Source organism: Canis lupus, chromosome 9 (assembly GCF_011100685.1).
Source record: "Canis lupus familiaris isolate Mischka breed German Shepherd chromosome 9, alternate assembly UU_Cfam_GSD_1.0, whole genome shotgun sequence".
NCBI lineage: Eukaryota > Metazoa > Chordata > Mammalia > Carnivora > Canidae > Canis > Canis lupus.
In genome coordinates, this window is record NC_049230.1 from 37,156,912 (window position 1) to 37,175,261 (window position 18,350).

Sequence of the window (18,350 nt, forward strand, 5' to 3'; positions counted from 1 at the left end):
GTGGGGAATCTGCTTGAGATTTTTCTCTCTCTCCCTCTGCCCCTCCATGTACTCTCTTTCTAAAATAAATCTTTTTTAAAAACCCTTAAAATTTAACAAAATAATTTGCTTAGCATTGCAAAGCTAGAATGTGGTAGAATTGAGTATGTTGCATTTTCTTCTCTATATCTTGTTCCTTTGAATTTTTTTTTTAAAGATTTTATTTATTTATTCATAGAGACACAGAGAGAGAGAGGCAGAGGCACAGGCAGAGGGAGAAGCAGGCTCCATGCAGGGAGCCTGATGTGGGACTTGATCCAGGGTCCCCAGGATCAAACCCCAGGCTGCAGGCGGTGCTAAATGACTGCGCCACCGGGGCTGCCCTCCTTTGAATTATTTCCTGATCTATGTGCTGTTTATGTTTGTTCATAGGGGATCATCAAGCTTTGATGTATGTGTTGGCCAGTTCTGACATCTCCTTAAGGGAGCGCTGCATTGAGGAAGATCAAACAAGACTGTTTGCAAATTAGGGAATGGACCGTTTGGGTTCCTTTAGCAGTAAGTATAGTGGGAACAAGCCCCAGGTGAATATTAGCAGCAAACTCAAGTGGAAGTTGATCAAAGAAGAAAAATAAGCACTTGGAAGTTAAAGCCCTGCAAATCTGATCCTAAAGGAATAACAGTATCAAATCAAAATAAAATTAACCAATACTTATTGATTGCTCACTAAACACATGACACAGACATATCATCCTAGGTCTTGTAAGAAAACTATGCTCAAACATAGTATGATTAACCTGCAGTTAGACTTAAGAAAGCAGTTGAATTTCTCTTTAGAACCAATAACATATTTTAGATGCCTTGATAAGAAATAATGTCAGTGTGGAATAAAAGACATGCTTCTCTCCCCCTTTCCTTTTAGGTGGAACTTGTGTTCTAAGAGTGAACCACAGTATAATAATAATGCAGGAAATTGTATGTGTATGAAATAAATTCAGGCAGCCATTGCTATGGAGAAAAAATATACTGCCTCTTCTTTGTTTATGATGAGAAGAGATTTGGCAGAAATAGAAATTCTATTGTTAGATGTTAGTAGTGCCCCAATGAGAAGAAACAGAAAGGCACTCTGGGGTATTGTTTCCTTTTCAGCAATTTCTTAAAGGACCTCTTATTTGCTCTCTTATCACACTCCCTATCTATATAAATTTAGGACGGAATGAAGTCTTCAAACACATCCAGTTCAAATCTCTCGTTTTACACATGGAGAAAACCTAAATGAATTTTCCTGATGCTGAAAGTGTAAACTGAAATCATTCTTGTTCGCTTTTTAAAATAATTTTTAAGGTTTTTATTTGGAGATAATTTCAAACTTACAAGAAAATTAAAAGAATAAGAGTAAGAACCAAGGGATCCCTATATACCGTTAATCTCTTACTCTATTTGTGTGTATTCTCTGTTTATCTATAAATATACGTATAAGTACCTCCATATGATATATATATATAATATGTACAGGCAGACATAGACACTGCATTTTTTTTCAGAATCATTTAAGGGTAAGGGACATATATCCTGGCCCTTTACCCTACACACTTTAGTGTTTATTTCCTAAGAATAGGGATATTTTATTTATTAATTTTTTTTTTTTTTTTTACTTATTCATGAGAGATACAGAGAGAGAGAGGCAGAGACACAGGCAGAGGGAGAAGCAGGCTCCATGCAAGGAGCCCGATGTGGGACTCGATCCTGGGTCTCCAGGATCACACCCTGGGCTGCAGGCGGCGCTAAACCGCTGCGCCACCAGGGCTGCCCGGGATATTTTATTATATAATTTCAGTAGAGTTATCAACTAGTAAATTTATTTTTTTTTATAATCTTAATTTTTTTTTTAATTTTTATTTATTTATGATAGTCACAGAGAGAGAGAGAGAGAGGCGCAGAGACACAGGCAGAGGGAGAAGCAGGCTCCATGCACTGGGAGCCCGACGTGGGATTCGATCCCAGGTCTCCAGGATCGCGCCCTGGGCCAAAGGCAGGCGCCAAACCGCTGCGCCACCCAGGGATCCCTCAACTAGTAAATTTAACATCAATTAGATATTTTTATCCAATCTATCATCTATAGTTCATTCAGTTTTGTAAGTTGAACAATGTCCTTTATGGTGTTTTTTTTTTCTTCTAATACAGAACACAGGGGTCAAGTCTTTTTTTTTTTTTAGGGGTCAAGTCTTATATTAAGTTGCTATGTATCTTTAGCCTCCTTTAAACTGAAACAGGGATCCCTGGGTGGCGCAGCAGTTTGGCGCCTGCCTTTGGCCCGGGGCGTGATCCTGGAGACCCAGGATCGAGTCCCACATCAGGCTCCCTGCATGAAGCCTGCTTCTCCCTCTGCCTATGTCTCTGCCCCCCTCTCTCTCTCTCTGTGACTATCATAAATAAATAAAAATTTTAAAAAAATAAAATAAATAAACTGAAACATTACCACAGCCTTTGTCTTTAGTGACATTGACACTTTTGAAGAAGACAGGCCCTTTCGCCCTCTCATTTTTAAAACAGAGGTTTCTCGTATTGGATTTGTTTGGTCTTGCTCTATACCTCACTGGTGATAATGGTTTTGAAAACCCAGTCATGGTGTCTGAGTTCTCCGTTGTATAATTTGTATTTTTCCCTTGCATGTAATAAATAACCCATAGGGAGACACTTTCAGGCCATAAGATATCCCACTCACCAAAATTTCTCCCTAGATTTAACATACATTATGATTTTTGCCTGATCCAATCTCTACCATCCTGCAAAATCATGTTTTTCCCCCAGTTCCAGCACTCTCCGCATCTGCTAGTTAGCACTTATGTTATGTATATATTATTATACAATTATATTGTTACGTGTAATATGTATATAATAATATTATATAATTTCTTGATTATATAATCAAGAGCCCTGTGTCCATTATTTAATTGATGTGTTTATTTATTATAAGTGTGGACACACAAATTACTATTTTATCAAAGTTTATATTTCATTATCATACTTAATTATTTTGGCTTTCAGATTGTTCCAGTTTGACCTCTGTGAGTTCCTTCAATCTGGCTCCTACATCCTTAATCACACCCACCACTTTTTTGAGCGTCTCCTTACCTTTTGGCTACATGTTCCAGGTGCATCTTGCATCTTCTCTGCCCCAGCCCTGGAATCAACCACTTCTCTGAGGAACCCTGGTTCCTTTTAGAGAGGAGTGACATTAGAGATCAAGATCTGGTCATTGCTCATTACTACTAGCATATCTTTGCATCTTGGATCCTTGGCCCACAGAGCTATGAAATATATGTGCATATATGCCATATGCATATATACCAATACATACACTTTTAAGAAATCATGAGTTCACATTGATACCTCAAGTTCATCTTCAGAGGCTTTTTCCTTGTTTTCCCCCATTCTTTATTTGTGTGTCCTTTCCTCTGTGAGAACCTTGGCAGCCAACATCAGCACGTTTACTCATTTGCTCAGTCTTTTAATACCTCCAGAATTATGTCAGAGTTGCTTTTTACCTACCACTACATAAAACAGACCTCCTTCCACAAGTTCAAGATTTGATTGCATCACCCAAAACTGAAGGTATATTGTTAAATGTTCATAAGTTTAGATTTTGTTTTTCCTTTTTCAGTGTGGTTATAGTATTCTGAAATACTATCAGGTTCAGGGCACCTAGGTAGCTCAGCGGTTGAGCGTCTGCCTTTGGCTCAGGTCGTGATCCCAGGGTCCTGGGATCAAGTCCCACATCAGGCTCCTGGTGAGGAGCCTGCTTCTTTCTCTGCCTGTGTCTCTGCCTCTCTCTCTCTCTGTGTCTCTCATGAATAAATAAGTAAAATCTTATAAAAATTAAAAATCATAAAAGATACTATCAGGTTCATCTGTTCATACTGTTTTTAGTTTTCCCTTTTTATATTAATGCGATTTTTTTAAAATAAATTTGTAGAATATAAGTATACTTCCAAAAGTCAAAACAATAAAATATATATTTGGAGAATGATTACTCCTTCCTATGTTTCTTCCATTCCATTCCCCCTCTGCCAGCTCTTTGTAGGTATCCAACTTCATTGTTTCCTGGTTTAGCTGTCTTTTATTTCTTTTTGTGAAAATAAACAGACATGTTTGTTTGGGGTTTTTCCCAAACAAATGTGTACATTCTTACAGTTTGTTTGTTTTTTTTCATTTAATAGAATCTTCTGGATATACTATTTTAGTTTATAAAGATAGTTCTTTCTCTTTTTTTTATAGTTGCATAGGACTCCATTGTTTAGGTACTCCATTGTTTGTTAAACTACTATTCTTCAGTGCTTGGATATCGAGGTAGTAGTTTGTAATTCCAAATAATGTTCTAATGCATTCCCATCAGCAATATATGAGAATGCCTATTTTTCCACATTCTAAGAAAGTATTATCAGGCTTTTGAACTTTTGCTAGTCTGATGGGTGAGAAGTTCTCAGTATAGATTTCTGTTATGAGTGAAATTGAGTGTCTTTTCATATGTTTAAAAGGGCCATTTTTTGGTCTATCTCTTTTTCTTCTAATTATCTTTGTTTTACAATAGGATTTTTGTTCTTTTTTCCCCTCAGCTTTTAAAAGTTTTTATATAATGGGGACTTTAGCTCTTTGTCTGTAATATGTTTTCAATTTTTTTTAGCTTATTTGCCTTTTTATCTTGCTTATGGTGTTTTTTGCCAATAAATTTTTTTGTTTGTATTGTTTATGTAGTCAAGTTTATTAATTTTATTGCCTTTGGATTTTGAATGATGGTAAAAAAGCCTTTCCTTACTCTTAGGTTATAGAAAAGTTCTAGAATATCTTTGTGAAGGATAGTTTGACTATCAAAAACCCTCTGTGCTCAACAGTTCTAGTTCTAGAAAAATATATATTCTGAAGAACACAATAGCATTCTTCATAATAGTGAAAAATTGGAAACAATATAAGTGCTCACCAGTAGAGAACTGATTAGATAAGTTGTTTTCAACCTTAGGAGGCCCCATGTTTTCTTTTTATAATATTTTTAGAGCTCATTTACTCTTTGGAAATGAAATAACATAGGTAACATAACACATCTACATCCATGATGTCAAAGAAACAGAAATAATAATGGCTTAACCATAATACAAAGAATAAACAAAAGAAAATAATGAACTAACATAATTTATTTTAAAATAATATGTACCTCAATATGTTTAGACATGATTTCAGTAGAAGACATAATGACTTAAGTAGTCAGATGCTTGCACCCATATGTTGAATCACTGTGCCTCTTACAACTACAGAAGCACAGTGATTCATGTGTGTTGTATTGGTGACTCAGAAATCCCACAAGCCTGAATAACTCTTGGTAAAGTTCCGAACAAAACAAGATATAATCTCCTGTAGAAGTACATGCAGTTGCCTTCCTGGAAAATTAAGTACATATTAAGGCTGTCAAAAACATTTTGTATTATATGTAACATGGAATTAAGTTCTAGGTCATATAATTATGAACAGGTTTTTCATCATCTTGAATGTCTGATAGGACATTTCAAAGTTGTATAGGGCACAGGCCACTTCTTTGTTGTGTAGGAATGTCTTGAGCCTTGTAGAATATCTAGCATCCCTGCTCCTCACCTGTTAAATAGTGCTCTCTAGTCATTGTGACAACAAAGGAAGCATTTCCTCAGATTTCCAAAATGCCTTCCTAGTTGGGCAGTTCAAAACTATTAGGTTAGATGATTGTTACAGTGGAATAGTATTCATCTATTAAAGAGAACAAGGAAGATGTATGTACTGTCATGAAAGATGTTGACGGTATATTGTTAAGTGGGAAAAAGGCTACAAAACATCGCGTATAGTATCCCCCCCCCTTTTTTTTTTTAGGATTTTATTTATTTATTCACGAGAGACACAGGCAGAGACATAGGCAGAGGGAGAAGCAGGCTCCCTGTGGGGAGCCCAATGCAGGTCCCAATCCCAGGACCCCAGGATCATGCCCTGAGCCAAAGGTAGACATTCAAGCCCTGAGCCACCCAGGCGCCCCTATAGTATCACTTTTATTAAAATATATACACACCCATACACGGAAGAAAGGCTGGAAATCAAAATGTTATTAGAGAATGACTTTGCTTTTCTTACATAAAAATTTTAAAACTATAAATTGGGTCAGTTTTATGAAATAATTACTTCTCGATGTGAAGGTTTAAAAACTCTTTGGCCAGTGACTGATTTTTTTTTTCCCCTGAGGAAAGAAAAATAAATAAGCTTATATCATTAAAAGGATGTGAATGGGTATCCCCGTGTGGCTCAGTGGTTTAGTGCCTGGCTTTGGCCCAAGGTGTGATCCTGGAGGCCCAGGATCGAGTCCCACATCAGGCTCCCTGCATGGAGCCTGCTTCACCCTCTGCCTGTGTCTCTGCCTCTCCCTCTCTGTGTCTCTCATGAATAAATCAATAAAATCTTTAAAAATTAATTAATTAAAAAAATAAAAGGATGTGAGAAAGAAGGTAATCTGGTAAAAATTATCATCTGGCACTTAATATAAAATAATTTTGTTCTTCCATGTCAAAATTTAAAATGGGAGAAGTGGGTTAGTTGCTGTTCTATGTTTTTATTTTGAGGCTACTGCCAAAAGGATTATGTTTCTCTCCCATTATTTTCCTCCAGGTCTTCATTTAGAAACAAATACAAAGAACAATAATCATCACTTGGAGGAGGGAAAGTGCCTTGAAGAGTGTTTCTTGGGCTTTAGAAAGGAAAATGCTATTACAGAATGTGAGAAATCCTGCCCCAGGCTAAGCAGATTAAATTCTTTCATCTACCTTCAAAGCCTGTGTTTTCTTAGACTCCTGCTGTTCCTCACAGAGAACAACTCTGCTAGGTTGCCCTGACTTTAAAGAGGCAGAGTTTGGGGCAACCAGGGACACACATATCGGCTTTTATACCACTTTAGAGAGTTTGGATTGTACTTTTTCTTTTTTCATTTTTAAGATTTTTATTTATTTATTTGAGAGAGCATAAGTGAGAGGGGTGGGGGAGTGGCAGGCTCCTTGCTGAGCAGGGAACCCTATGTGGGGCTCCATCCCAACACCCTGGGATCATGACCTGAGCTGAGGGTAGACACTTAACCGACTGAACCACCCTGGCACCCCTGGATTTTACTTCTTGCCTTAATATTTCAGTAATAGTACCATCATTGGAACTGGAAGAAGGTATGCTATGCTCTCTGCTTACTGTGAGAGAAAGGAAGAGAGCTTTCCAGGGTTTAAATCTCAACTCAGATATAAAGTGGTAGATCGTAAGATGTATATTTAAAGGAGTTTTTTCCCCCAACTTTTTATTATAAAAATTTGTAGACTTCCAGAAAAGTTGAAAGAACAGTACAGTTGGCCACTACCTACATTTAACAGTCATTAACATTTTGTCAGATTTGCTTTATCTAAAAATATATATGTGTTGTGTAAGTATGTGACATTTTCTCTCCTGGAAAAATAACTAGAAAGGAAAGCTTATATTTGTAAATCTCTCTGCAAGGGTTATATCTATTTAAATGATATTTATAGTAGTAGATATTACTATAGGAAGGAATAAAGCTGCCCTGAAAAAAAAAAAGAATGTAATTTTTGTATTTTCTTATTTAGAATGAGCTCATCTTATTTCCAAGACAAGCTTAGTCTTCTGCACAGCTCACCACCTGTGTAGTTGCTGATTTTCACCTTGAATTTTAGGTAATCATAACATGTTTTGAAGCTGATACATTTTTCTTTTTGTTCTAGATGATCCCTCTGATAAGCCACCTTGCCGAGGCTGCTCCTCCTACCTCATGGAGCCTTATATCAAGTGTGCTGAATGTGGGCCACCTCCTTTTTTCCTCTGCTTACAGGTAACTCATTAAGGAGAGGTTTGCCAATCCTGGCCTAGTTTTATGGATATAGTAAATTCAGAGATGACTGTCAAATACTCAAAAGGACCATATCTTATTAAATGTATTTCTCCTACTTTGTCTTCCATTACACATTTTATCAGTGAAAAGTTGGAGAACAGAGCAGATGGATGACAGACTGTTGAATATTCTACATCTCTATATCAACCTAATGCTCAACACTGTTTCTGCCAGTAGATTTCAAGTATTGGGCCTACAGGAAACAGAATTGAAGGATTATTCGTTTCTATAGCACCTATGATACTATTATTGAAGAGTGATCTTTGGGCAGGTGACAAACAAGGGAACAAATCATTCTGTGGATGATGGTAGTAATAATACTAATTACAAGTGCTTACTTTGTTGTCAGGCACTCTTTTGAGTAATTTATGTGAATTAGTCTTTAGTTCATCACTATAACCCTATGAAGTAGGTATGATTAGCATCCCCATTTTATAAAGGAAACTCGGGCAAAGAGAGTTTAAGTAGTTTGCTCAAGGTCACTCAGCAAATACCATATTTTATTGGATCCAAGATGCTGTTGATTATAAGAAGCATCCCAATTTTAGAAAGGATAAATGGCTATTTTTATTTTAGAAAAAATAAAATGGCTTCTTATTACAAGATGAATCCTCATTTTAGAGTTTTAAAATATGAAAAACTACATGTCTTAGAATTGCCTAAATACTTAAGTATAGAGCTATGATTCAAATTTACTGAGTCTGATTCGAGGGCTTATGCTCTCATCAAAAGAGGAGGTGTCCTAGGAAGAAGCCTTTTTTTCAGATTGTTTTCTCCTCTGTGAGGGCCACTGAAGATCTGTGATCAGGAATATAACCATCCTCTTGTGGCTGCAGACAAGATTAAATGAATTCTTAAAAACTCATCATAAGAGTAGAGCACCCCCAAACCATCTTTTATCCTATAAGAAAGCATTTCAAAAAGTAGCTTTTTGGTAACTTACTTTTCCTTTCTTTTGCAGTGTTTCACTCGAGGATTTGAGTATAAGAAACATCAAAGTGATCATACTTATGAGATAATGGTAATGGTGAAGTTGCAGGGAATTTCTGTTCCTTTGTCATGTATTGTACTGGGAATATCTATTTTTCTTCACCTCCAAGTATCTTCTTCCCTTTTCTTTCCTTCTCTTCTGAATTAGGTAATCATTTCTTAGTAAGTGTTTTAGGGTTTTATGGATCTATGAAGACAATTAAGTTCAAAAATCATTTTATATACTTAGATTTTTGTTTCAAACTTGGAAGGAATTTGAAAGTACTTATTGAGGGGCGCTTGGCTGGCTCAGTCAGTAGAGCATATGACTCGAGCTCAGTGTTGTGAATTTAAGCCCAGTTCTGAGGGTAGTTTACTTTTAAAAAATTGAGAGATTAAAAAAAGTGCTTATTGAGATTTACTGAAATAAGGATAAGAGGTACACTACATTACTGGTTCACTGATAAACGCATAGTAAATGTTGCTGTTTTGGTTAATGATATTATGTGGGCAGTGGTGAACTTTACTCTCTCCTCCTGCCTTGGGGAAATTAGTTACCCTCTGAGTTAAGTTATACAATGAACATTGAGGCGTGCCTGAGTGGCTCGGTCAGTTGAACAGCTGCCTTTGGCTCAGGTCATGATCTCAGTGTCCTGGGATTGAGCTCTGCATCAGGGTCCCTGCTCAGTGGGGAGTCTGCTTCTCCCTCTGCCTCTCCCCTCTACTTGTGCGTGTGCGCGCTCTCTCTCTCCCTCTCTCTCAAATAAATAAGTAAAATCTTTAAAAAGATTAAAAATAAAAAAAAAAATAAAAAATAAAATAAAAAAAAAATAAAAAGATTAAAAATGTGAACGATATATAATGTGAATGATCTATAAAGTGAATGATATATAAACTCACTTTGAAGAGACAGATTGGCTTATAGGCCAGAAGAGGACTTGACTAGAACTTGATTGATTGTACTGCCACCTCTAAAGAAAGAATGAAAAAAAAAAAAAAAAAAAAAAGAAAGAATGAGAGGCAGATGTTTGTGGTATCCCTTCCAAGCTCTAGCCAGAGGAATGGGTACTTTAATAAGCCAAAATGAATATCTGGTCTGCTTGGCAGATGTATATATCTTTGTCAAGATAGTTTTGTCAGTTATCAGAAAATAACAGTTATATTTGGCCTCCCATTCAGTTTTTCTCACAGGAAGGAATACTGGCTGGGCATCTTAGCAGTAATAATTTTACGTTGTAGATCAATCCATTTATACTTGTAGTAGTTTTCTATTGCTTCCATAACAAATTATTAAATGGCCTAAGGAAAAAAAATTTTTTTAATTAAAAAATTAAGTGGCCTAAGAACACAAATTTATCGTCTCACAATTATGTAGGTCAGAAGACCAGTAGGCTCACCCAGTTTGCTGCAGGTCCCATAAGGTCAAAATGAAGGTGTTTGCTAGCCTAGGCTGTTATCTAGAGGCCCTGGGAGAGTTTGCTTCCAGTTTGCTTCCATCTGCATTCCAGTTGGCAAAATTCACTGCCTTGAGGTTGTAGGACTGATGCTACTCTTCCCTTATTGGCTGTTGGCCAGGGCTTGTTTTGAGCCACTAGAGAGCTCCCTTTTTCCATATTTGAAGGTAGCAATGGCCAGGAGTTCTTGAGGGTGATTGATGAAAAATGCCTGGAGCCTCTCTGATCTCTCCTGCTTCCTCTGTGCTGAATCTCTCTAACTCTCCTGCCTCCCTCCTCCTTTTTTAAAGGACATCTTATTTATTTATTTAATCTCTACATCCAATATGGGGCTTGAACTCATCACCCCAGGATCAAGAGTTACATGTTTTTCCAACTGAGCTAGGCAGGCATCTCTTTCCTGCCTCCCTCTTCTACTTTTATTTATTTGTTTATTTATTTTTAAGATTTATTTATTTATTCAGTCAGAGCGAGAGAGAGGCAGAGACACAGGCAGAGGGAGAAGCAGGCTCCATGCAGGAAGCCCGATGTGGGACTCAATCCCGGGTCTCCAAGATCACACCCCAGGCTGCAGGCGGCACTAAACCGCTGCGCCACCAGGGCTGCACCCTCTTCTACTTTTAAAGGCTTGGGTCATTACATTGGGCCTACCCAAATTATCTAGGCTAAGGTCAGCTGATTAGTGCCTTAATCCCTTCAGCAGAGTTCCCTCAGAGCAATATCTATTTACTATTTGATAGAATAATGAGGGGACAGGAATCTTGGGGGAGAGGGGCACATCTTTGAAATTCTGCCTATCACAATGCCATAATGTATCTACGTCAGTCTCTGAAAAGTTTAGAAAGGGTAAATTAGCATCTCTGAGTCTGATTATTTGTGGGGTCCTATTTAAGATGGGTTTCTGAGGGGCGCTTGGGTGGCTCAGTTGGTTAAGCATCTGCCTTCGGCTCAGGTCATGACCTCGGGGTCTTGGGATTGAGCCCCACATCAGGCTCCCTGCTCAGTGGGGAGCCTGCTTCTCCCTCTTCCTCTGCCATTCCCCCCACATGTGCGCTCTGGCTCTTTTTATCTCACTGTCAAATAAATAAAAGAACTCTTTTTTTTTAAGATTTTATTTATTTATTCATAGACACAGAGAGAGAGGCAGAGACACAGGCAGAGGGAGAGGGAGACGCAGGCTTCATGCAGGGAGCCCGATGTGGGACTCAATCCTGGGTCTCCAGGATCACACCCCAGGCTGCAGGCGGTGCCAAACCGCTGTGCCACTGGGGCTGCCCAAAGAACTCTTTTTTTTAAAAAAAGAAAAAGATGAGGTCCTGAGCCTCTAATGCTGAGAGTCAGATCCTGGTCCATAAAAATGCTCATTTAATAAGAGTTCTTGGCAGCCAACTGACTAGCCTTCTCCTTCTTCTTTCTAGACACCTTCAGTCTTCTAAATAGTTTCTCCGCTAATTATAAGATTTGGAATAAAATTTTTTTAGGGGGTGCCTGGGTGGCTTAGTTGGTTAGGCATCTTCCTTCAGCTCAGGTCATGACCCAGGGCCCTAGGATCGAGTCCCTCGTCAAGCTCCTTGCTCAGCAGGGAGTCTGCTTCTCCCTCTGCCTCTGCCCCTGTTCCCTGCTCATGCTCACTCTCTTTCTCAAATCTAAAACAATATTTTTTATATTAGACTTTGTTTTTTTTGTTTTGTTTTTTTTTTTGAGCGGGGCGGGGGTGGGGTGGGAGGGGCGGGGGGGCCCCCGGCCCGCAGGGCTAGACTTTGTTTTGTAGAGTAATTATATGTTTGCAGCAAAATTGAATAGAAATTATGGAGATTTCCCATATATCTTCTGCCCCAAAGCGTGTATAATCTCTCCCATTAACAATATCTCCCATGAGAGTGGTACATTTGTTATAACTGATAAACCTACATTGACATGTCATTATCATCCAGAGTCCACTTTTTTTTTCTTCAAGATTTTATTTGTTTATTCATGAGAGACACACAGAGAGACAGAAACAGGCAGAGGGAGAAGCAGGCTCCCATTAGGGAGCCCAGTACAGGACTTGAACCCAGGACCCCAGGATCACGACCTGAGCCAAAGGCAGATGCTCAACCACTGAGCCACCCAGGCGTTGCTCCAGAGTCCACATTTACATCAGAGTTCACTCTTGGTGTTGTACCACATTGGGCTTCTTGCTCATTGGGGAATCTACTTCTCCCTCTGCCATTCCCCCTGCTCCTTTTGCTCGCTCGCTCGCTCACTCTCTGAAATAAAATCTTTTTTTTTTTTTTTTTTAATTTTTTATTTATTTATGATAGTCACAGAGAGAGAGAGAGAGAGAGAGAGAGAGAGGCAGAGACACAGGCAGAGGGAGAAGCAGGCTCCATGCACCAGGAGCCCAACGTGGGATTCGATCCTGGGTCTCCAGGATCACGCCCTAGGCCAAAGGCAGGCGCCAAACCGCTGCGCCACCCAGGGATCCCTGAAATAAAATCTTTAAAAAAAAATGCTGTTGGAGTACCTGGGTGGCTCAGTCGGTTAAGTGTCTACTTTTGGCTCAGGTCATGATCTCCAGGTCCTGGGATCTAGCCGTTCATCAGGCTCATTGCTTAGCAGGGAGTCTGCTTTTCCCTCCTCCTGCTCTGGTGCGCGCTCTCTCTCTCTCTCTCTCTCTCTGAAATAAATTTTAAAAATAAAATAAAATTTTAAAAAACTTATAAACTTCCATGTACAGGTTTTTGTGTGGACATAAGTTTTCAGCTCTTTTGGGTAAATAACAAGGAGTGCAACTGCTGGATCACAAGGTAGGAGTTGTTAGGTCTGCAAGAAACTGCCAAATTTGTCTTCCAAAGTGGCTGTACCATTTTGCATTCCCATTAGCAACAAGTGAGAGTTCCTATTGCTCTACACCTTCACCAGCATTCGATACCAGTATTTTTCATTTTGGCCATTCTAATAGGGATATAGTGGCAACTCTGTTTTAATTAACATTTTTTGATAAGATATGATGTGAAACATCTTTTCGTATGAATAATTCTTATTTCTCTTTTGTCAATTGCAAGATGAAGGAACAGTTGGGAAGATGTGGTCAAAGTATCTATGACTTTGAGTTCATTTCACCAGTGTATCAGATCTTGAGAAAACTGGTTTTTTCTTCCCAAATTCACACAAAAAGGCCTAGAACCAGAACACAAACTTTTTCATTTGAATTGCTTTCACAGTTCCTTACAGGATAATCCAGTATAGGCTGGGTAGATTGATGGTCATCCACTGTAGGAAAACTGAGCACGCACTCTCTAGCTTTTCTGGGCATCGTGCCTTCCACATAATGCTGAAGGCACTAAGTTTCACTCCAAGGCCAATTAAGTCTTCTGATTACATCATCCTTTTCTCACATATTCAACACCCATACAAACACATTTCAGAAATCTGTCCTTTACTTTGGGGAGTTTTTGGAGGTTACTAATAGTCCTTTTTTTCCTGCCAATCTTTTCTATTCCCAGATAAGGAAAAGAAGTCTCTTTCCTTCTGTAGGAATGATGACCAAATTTTGCCTTCTACACAATGAAGCCACTAAAAACTTTAGTTTTTTTGTTTTGGGGTTTTTTTGGTGGTTTTGGGGGGTTTTTTTTCTTTTTTTTTTTTTTTTCTTTTTTGCATATGAAGCCACGGAAAACTTTAAATGGTTTTTAGTACTTTTGTCATCTCACAGTGCTGTATTTTTGGAAGTTACTCATGCTGTGGTGGGTGGTGCATTAATCAAGATTTCTGAGTTCTATGCCTATTTTTGTCTTATAATTCTTAGAACCTTGAACAAGTCAAAGCACCTCTTTCTGCCACACCCTTTATACCAGTGATCTTAAACTCTAGTGCCGAAGAATCATCTGGGAGCTTCTTAAAATTATAGATTTCCTAGGCCCTACTCTTAGAGGTTTTGGTTAGTAAGGCTGAGATTGGGTACAGGAATTGAATAACACTGATAGAACTTTAAGGGAAACTCCCTTGTGCCCATTTATTTTTTGATGTAGAAAGTCTTACCTCACAATAAAGTTGATGAAGACTAATTTCCTAAAGTACAGTTCTAGAAATAACATGGGCTCTTCAACTATGAGTTTTCATATTTATATGTATTTATGTTATTTGCCAGATTTATTAGTACGAATATAGACATAGACTGAATATATGATATAGACTTTTTTTTTTTTGGATTTCATGGTACCTCATGTGCTGGGCATGTTCATACTATGTGCTCAGATAAAAATATGTTGCTTATTAGCATTGTAATTTCATAAATCATGGAGTTTTTTTTGTCATCACAAAAGGTATAACAATTTCTAAATGCAATACCTTTGTAATTTGAGGACCTTTCATGTCACCTTTTAAAAATAACTTCTAGAACATTTCAAAAAACAAAATTTTGTGTATACACTAAAATAGAATGATGTTTCAGTTACCTGTTGCTACCTAATAGCTACTTCAAAATTTTGTGGCTTAAAATAACTATTTTATTGTCTCCCATAGTTTTGCAGGTCAGGAATTCAGATTGGCTGCAGTGAGGGTGATTTTTCAGTTCCACATGATGTGCTAAGGCTAGAAGTCCACAGTGCTTTTTTTCACACACTTCTGGTATCTCAGAATGGTTTGAATTGGTTGGGAGACAGCTGGAACTTTTTTTTTTTTTTTTTTTTTAAAGGAAAGTAGATTGCTTTTACTTTTTTTTTTTTTTTTTTTTTTTTTTTTATTTATGATAGTCACAGAGAGAGAGAGAGAGGCAGAGACACAGGCAGAGGGAGAAGCAGGCTCCATGCACTGGGAGCCCGATGTGGGATTCGATCTCGGGTCTCCAGGATCGCGCCCTAGGCCGAAGGCAGGCGCCAAACCGCTGCGCCACCTAGGGATCCCAACAGCTGGAACTTTCTTTCTTTCTTTCTTTCTTTCTTTCTTTCTTTCTTTCTTTCTTTCTTTCTTTCTTTATTTATTTATTTATTTATTTATTTATTTATTTAAAGATTTTTATTTATTCATGAGAGAGAGAGAGAGGCAGAGATACAGACAGAGGGAGAAGCAGGCTCTATGCAGGGAGCCTGATGCGGGACTTGATCCCAGGACCCCAGGATCACGCCCTGGGCCAAAGGCAGGCTCTAAACCACTGAGCCACCCAGGGATCCCTAACTTTTTTTTTCTTTTAAGATTTTATTTATTTGAGAGATAGTCTGAGAGCTGGAGGCAGAGGGAGAGAGTATCTAAAGCAGATTCTGAGCTGAGCTCCGAGCCCAATGTGAGACTTAATCTAATGACCCTGAGATGGTGACCTGAGCTAAAACCAGGAATTGGCCACTTAAACAACTTAGCCACCCAGGCACCCCCAGCTGGAACATTTTAACTGTCTGGTTCTTCTCCAGGTAGCCTTAGGGCCCCTCCATCTCCGTAAGGCTGTCCACATGGTCTGGAAGCAAGGAGGGTGTTTCTTTTCTTTTTCTTTCTTTTCTTTTCTTTTCTTCTTTTCTTTTCTTTTCTTTCTTTTCTTTTCTTTTTCCTTCCTTCCTTCCTTCCTTCCTTCCTTCCTTCCTTCCTTCCTTCCTTCCTTCCTTCCTTTCTTCTTTCTTTTTATATATTTTTTTATTGGAGTTCTATATGGCAACATATAGCATAACACCCAGTGCTCATCCCATCAAGTGCCCGGCACCCAGTCACCCTAACCCCGCCCACCTCCCTTTCTACCACCCCTTGTTCATTTCCCAGAGTTAGGTGTCTTCTTGTTCTATCACCCTCACTGATATTTCCCACTCATTTTCTCTCCTTTCCCCTTTATTGTCTCTCATGTTCTGTCACCCTCACTGATATTTCCCACTCATTTTCTCTCCTTTCCCCTTTATTCCCTTTCACTATTTTTTATATTCCCCAAATGAATGAGACCATATAATGCATGTCCTTCTCCGATTGACTTACTTCACTCAGCATAATACCCAAGGAAGCAGTTGTACCACATTGGGCGAGTTCCCCAAATCACAAAAATGGAAGCTGCCAGGCCTTACTCAAGTCACGGGTCCAGTCCATATTAAATGGGAAGGGACTATACCAGATGTGAATTCTAGAAGTTAATGGGGCGGGGGGGGGGCTATCATGTATCACGTATTTTACAGTGTAATAAATTCCCATATACTTGTTACTAGTTCTTTGTTGTTGTTGTTGTTGTTGTTTTAAGATTTTATTTCTTGGGGATCACTGGGTGGCTCAGCGGTTTGGTGCCTGGGTGGGGATTGAGTCTTACATCGGGCTCCTTGCATGGAGCCTGCTTCTCCCTCTGCCTATGTCTCTGTGTCTCTAATGAATAAATGAATAAAATTTATATTAAAAAAATAAATATTTTATTTCTTTATTCATGAGAGAGACAGAGAGAGAAAGGTAGAGACACAGGCAGAAGGAGAAGCAGGCTCCATGCAGGAGCATGATGTGGGACTCGATCCTGGATCTCCAGGATCACACCCTGGGTTGAAGGCGGTGCTAAACCGCTGAGCCACCCAGGATCCCCTACTTGTTACTAGTTCTTAAAATTATCAACTCATAGCCTATCTTGTTTAAATCCCCACTTCTCCAGATTATTTTGAAGCAAATCCCCCAGACATTATATCAATCATTTCATCTATAAATGTTTTACTAGATCTCTCTAAAATTTAAAAGTAATTCAAGTCACTTTTCATTATTCTCCAGTCATGTCATAAAAGCTCTTTAAAAATATCTCTACTCCCTTCTATACCTCTGAAAATAATTACTGTTCTGATTTTTATCACCATAGATCAGTTTTGTGTATTTTAGAATTGCATATAAGTGGATTCATAGTGTATGTACTCTTGTTTCTGGTTTCTTTCAGCATATTTTTGAGATTTATTCATGTTATGTATAATAGTTAATTCCTTTTTGTTACTGAATAATACTCTGTGGTATGAATAAGACACATTATCCTGTTGATGGACACTAGGGCTTTGCCTAGTTTTTGGCTATTATGAATAAAGCTGTTAAGAACATTCCTTTATAAGGCTTTCTGTGGATATACTTTTTTGTCCTCCTTGGATAAATATTTAGGAGTGGAATTGCTAGGTTATAGAATAAATGATTATACATATTTAACTTCTAAGAAACTGTCAAAAAGTTTCATAAGTGGTTATAGTATTTTAAATCTCTGCCAGCAATGAATGAAAGTTCCAGTTGTTCCACATGCTTGCAAACTTTTGATATTGTTGATTTCTTCATTATAGCTGTTCTAGTGGGTTTTCCGAGTGTGTAATGGTATCATAATTTTTTTAACTTTTACAATATGTTTTAGTTGGGATACAAATGAGGTCCATACATTTCAGTTGGTTGCTTTTTATGTGTGTTCTGTGGGTGTTCTCCTCTCCCTCTCCCCATTTCCTCATTCTTTCTTTTATTTCTTTTTTTTTTTTTTTAAGATTTTATTTTTTTATTTGACAGAGAGCACACAAGCAGAGGGAGAGGGAAAAGCAGGCTCCCTGATGAGCAGGACCCTGATATCAGGACCTGAGCTGAAGACAGACACTTAACCAATTGAGTCGCCCAGGTTCCCGCCCCTCCCAGCACTCGTTTTATATGAATTAAAAGAATTCTATAAAAAGAAATATCACCGTGATCACCTGAGGTAAAGTTTATACAGGAAAGGCAGGATATACACCTGATTATTTCCCTTTATTTACCAGTTTTGAAAATATGAGTTGATTCTCAGGCATCCTGTAGATATTTAGAAGATTTTATGTATTTCAGTCCTTTGCAGTTATTATCCTTGTTAATGCTTAAAATGTTCCATCTTTGGTTCATGGAAGCCTCTACAATTTGGCTTCTAAATCCTTTTGACATGACCCTTAAGGGCTTTGAGAGCCTCTGCTTTCCATTATGAGAAAATGTTTTAGTTTCATCTGGTACATTTTCTGACTCAAACTTAGAATCATGTCTTTCTTCAAAGAGCCCTGTTTTCTTTTGTGGGAAATAGTATTTAGTGG

At 38.3% G+C, this 18,350-nt stretch overlaps 1 protein-coding gene across 5 annotated transcripts in view; it reads left to right on the top strand.

Moving 5' to 3' along the window:
* Window positions 1-18,350, top strand: part of TADA2A (transcriptional adaptor 2A) — a 53,410-nt gene that overhangs the window by 2,647 nt on the left and 32,413 nt on the right. For 3 of the 5 annotated variants that reach the window (XM_038548045.1, XM_038548048.1, XM_038548047.1), the window contains exons 2-4: window positions 412-537; window positions 7,764-7,870; window positions 8,892-8,951. In XM_038548045.1, the coding sequence (XP_038403973.1) occupies window positions 513-537; window positions 7,764-7,870; window positions 8,892-8,951 (192 nt within the window). In that variant the 5' untranslated portion in view covers window positions 412-512. Of the gene's footprint in view, window positions 1-411; window positions 538-7,763; window positions 7,871-8,891; window positions 8,952-17,848; window positions 17,993-18,350 lie in introns of those variants that run through there. The other 2 variants (XM_038548046.1, XM_038548049.1) reach the window with 2 other exon arrangements.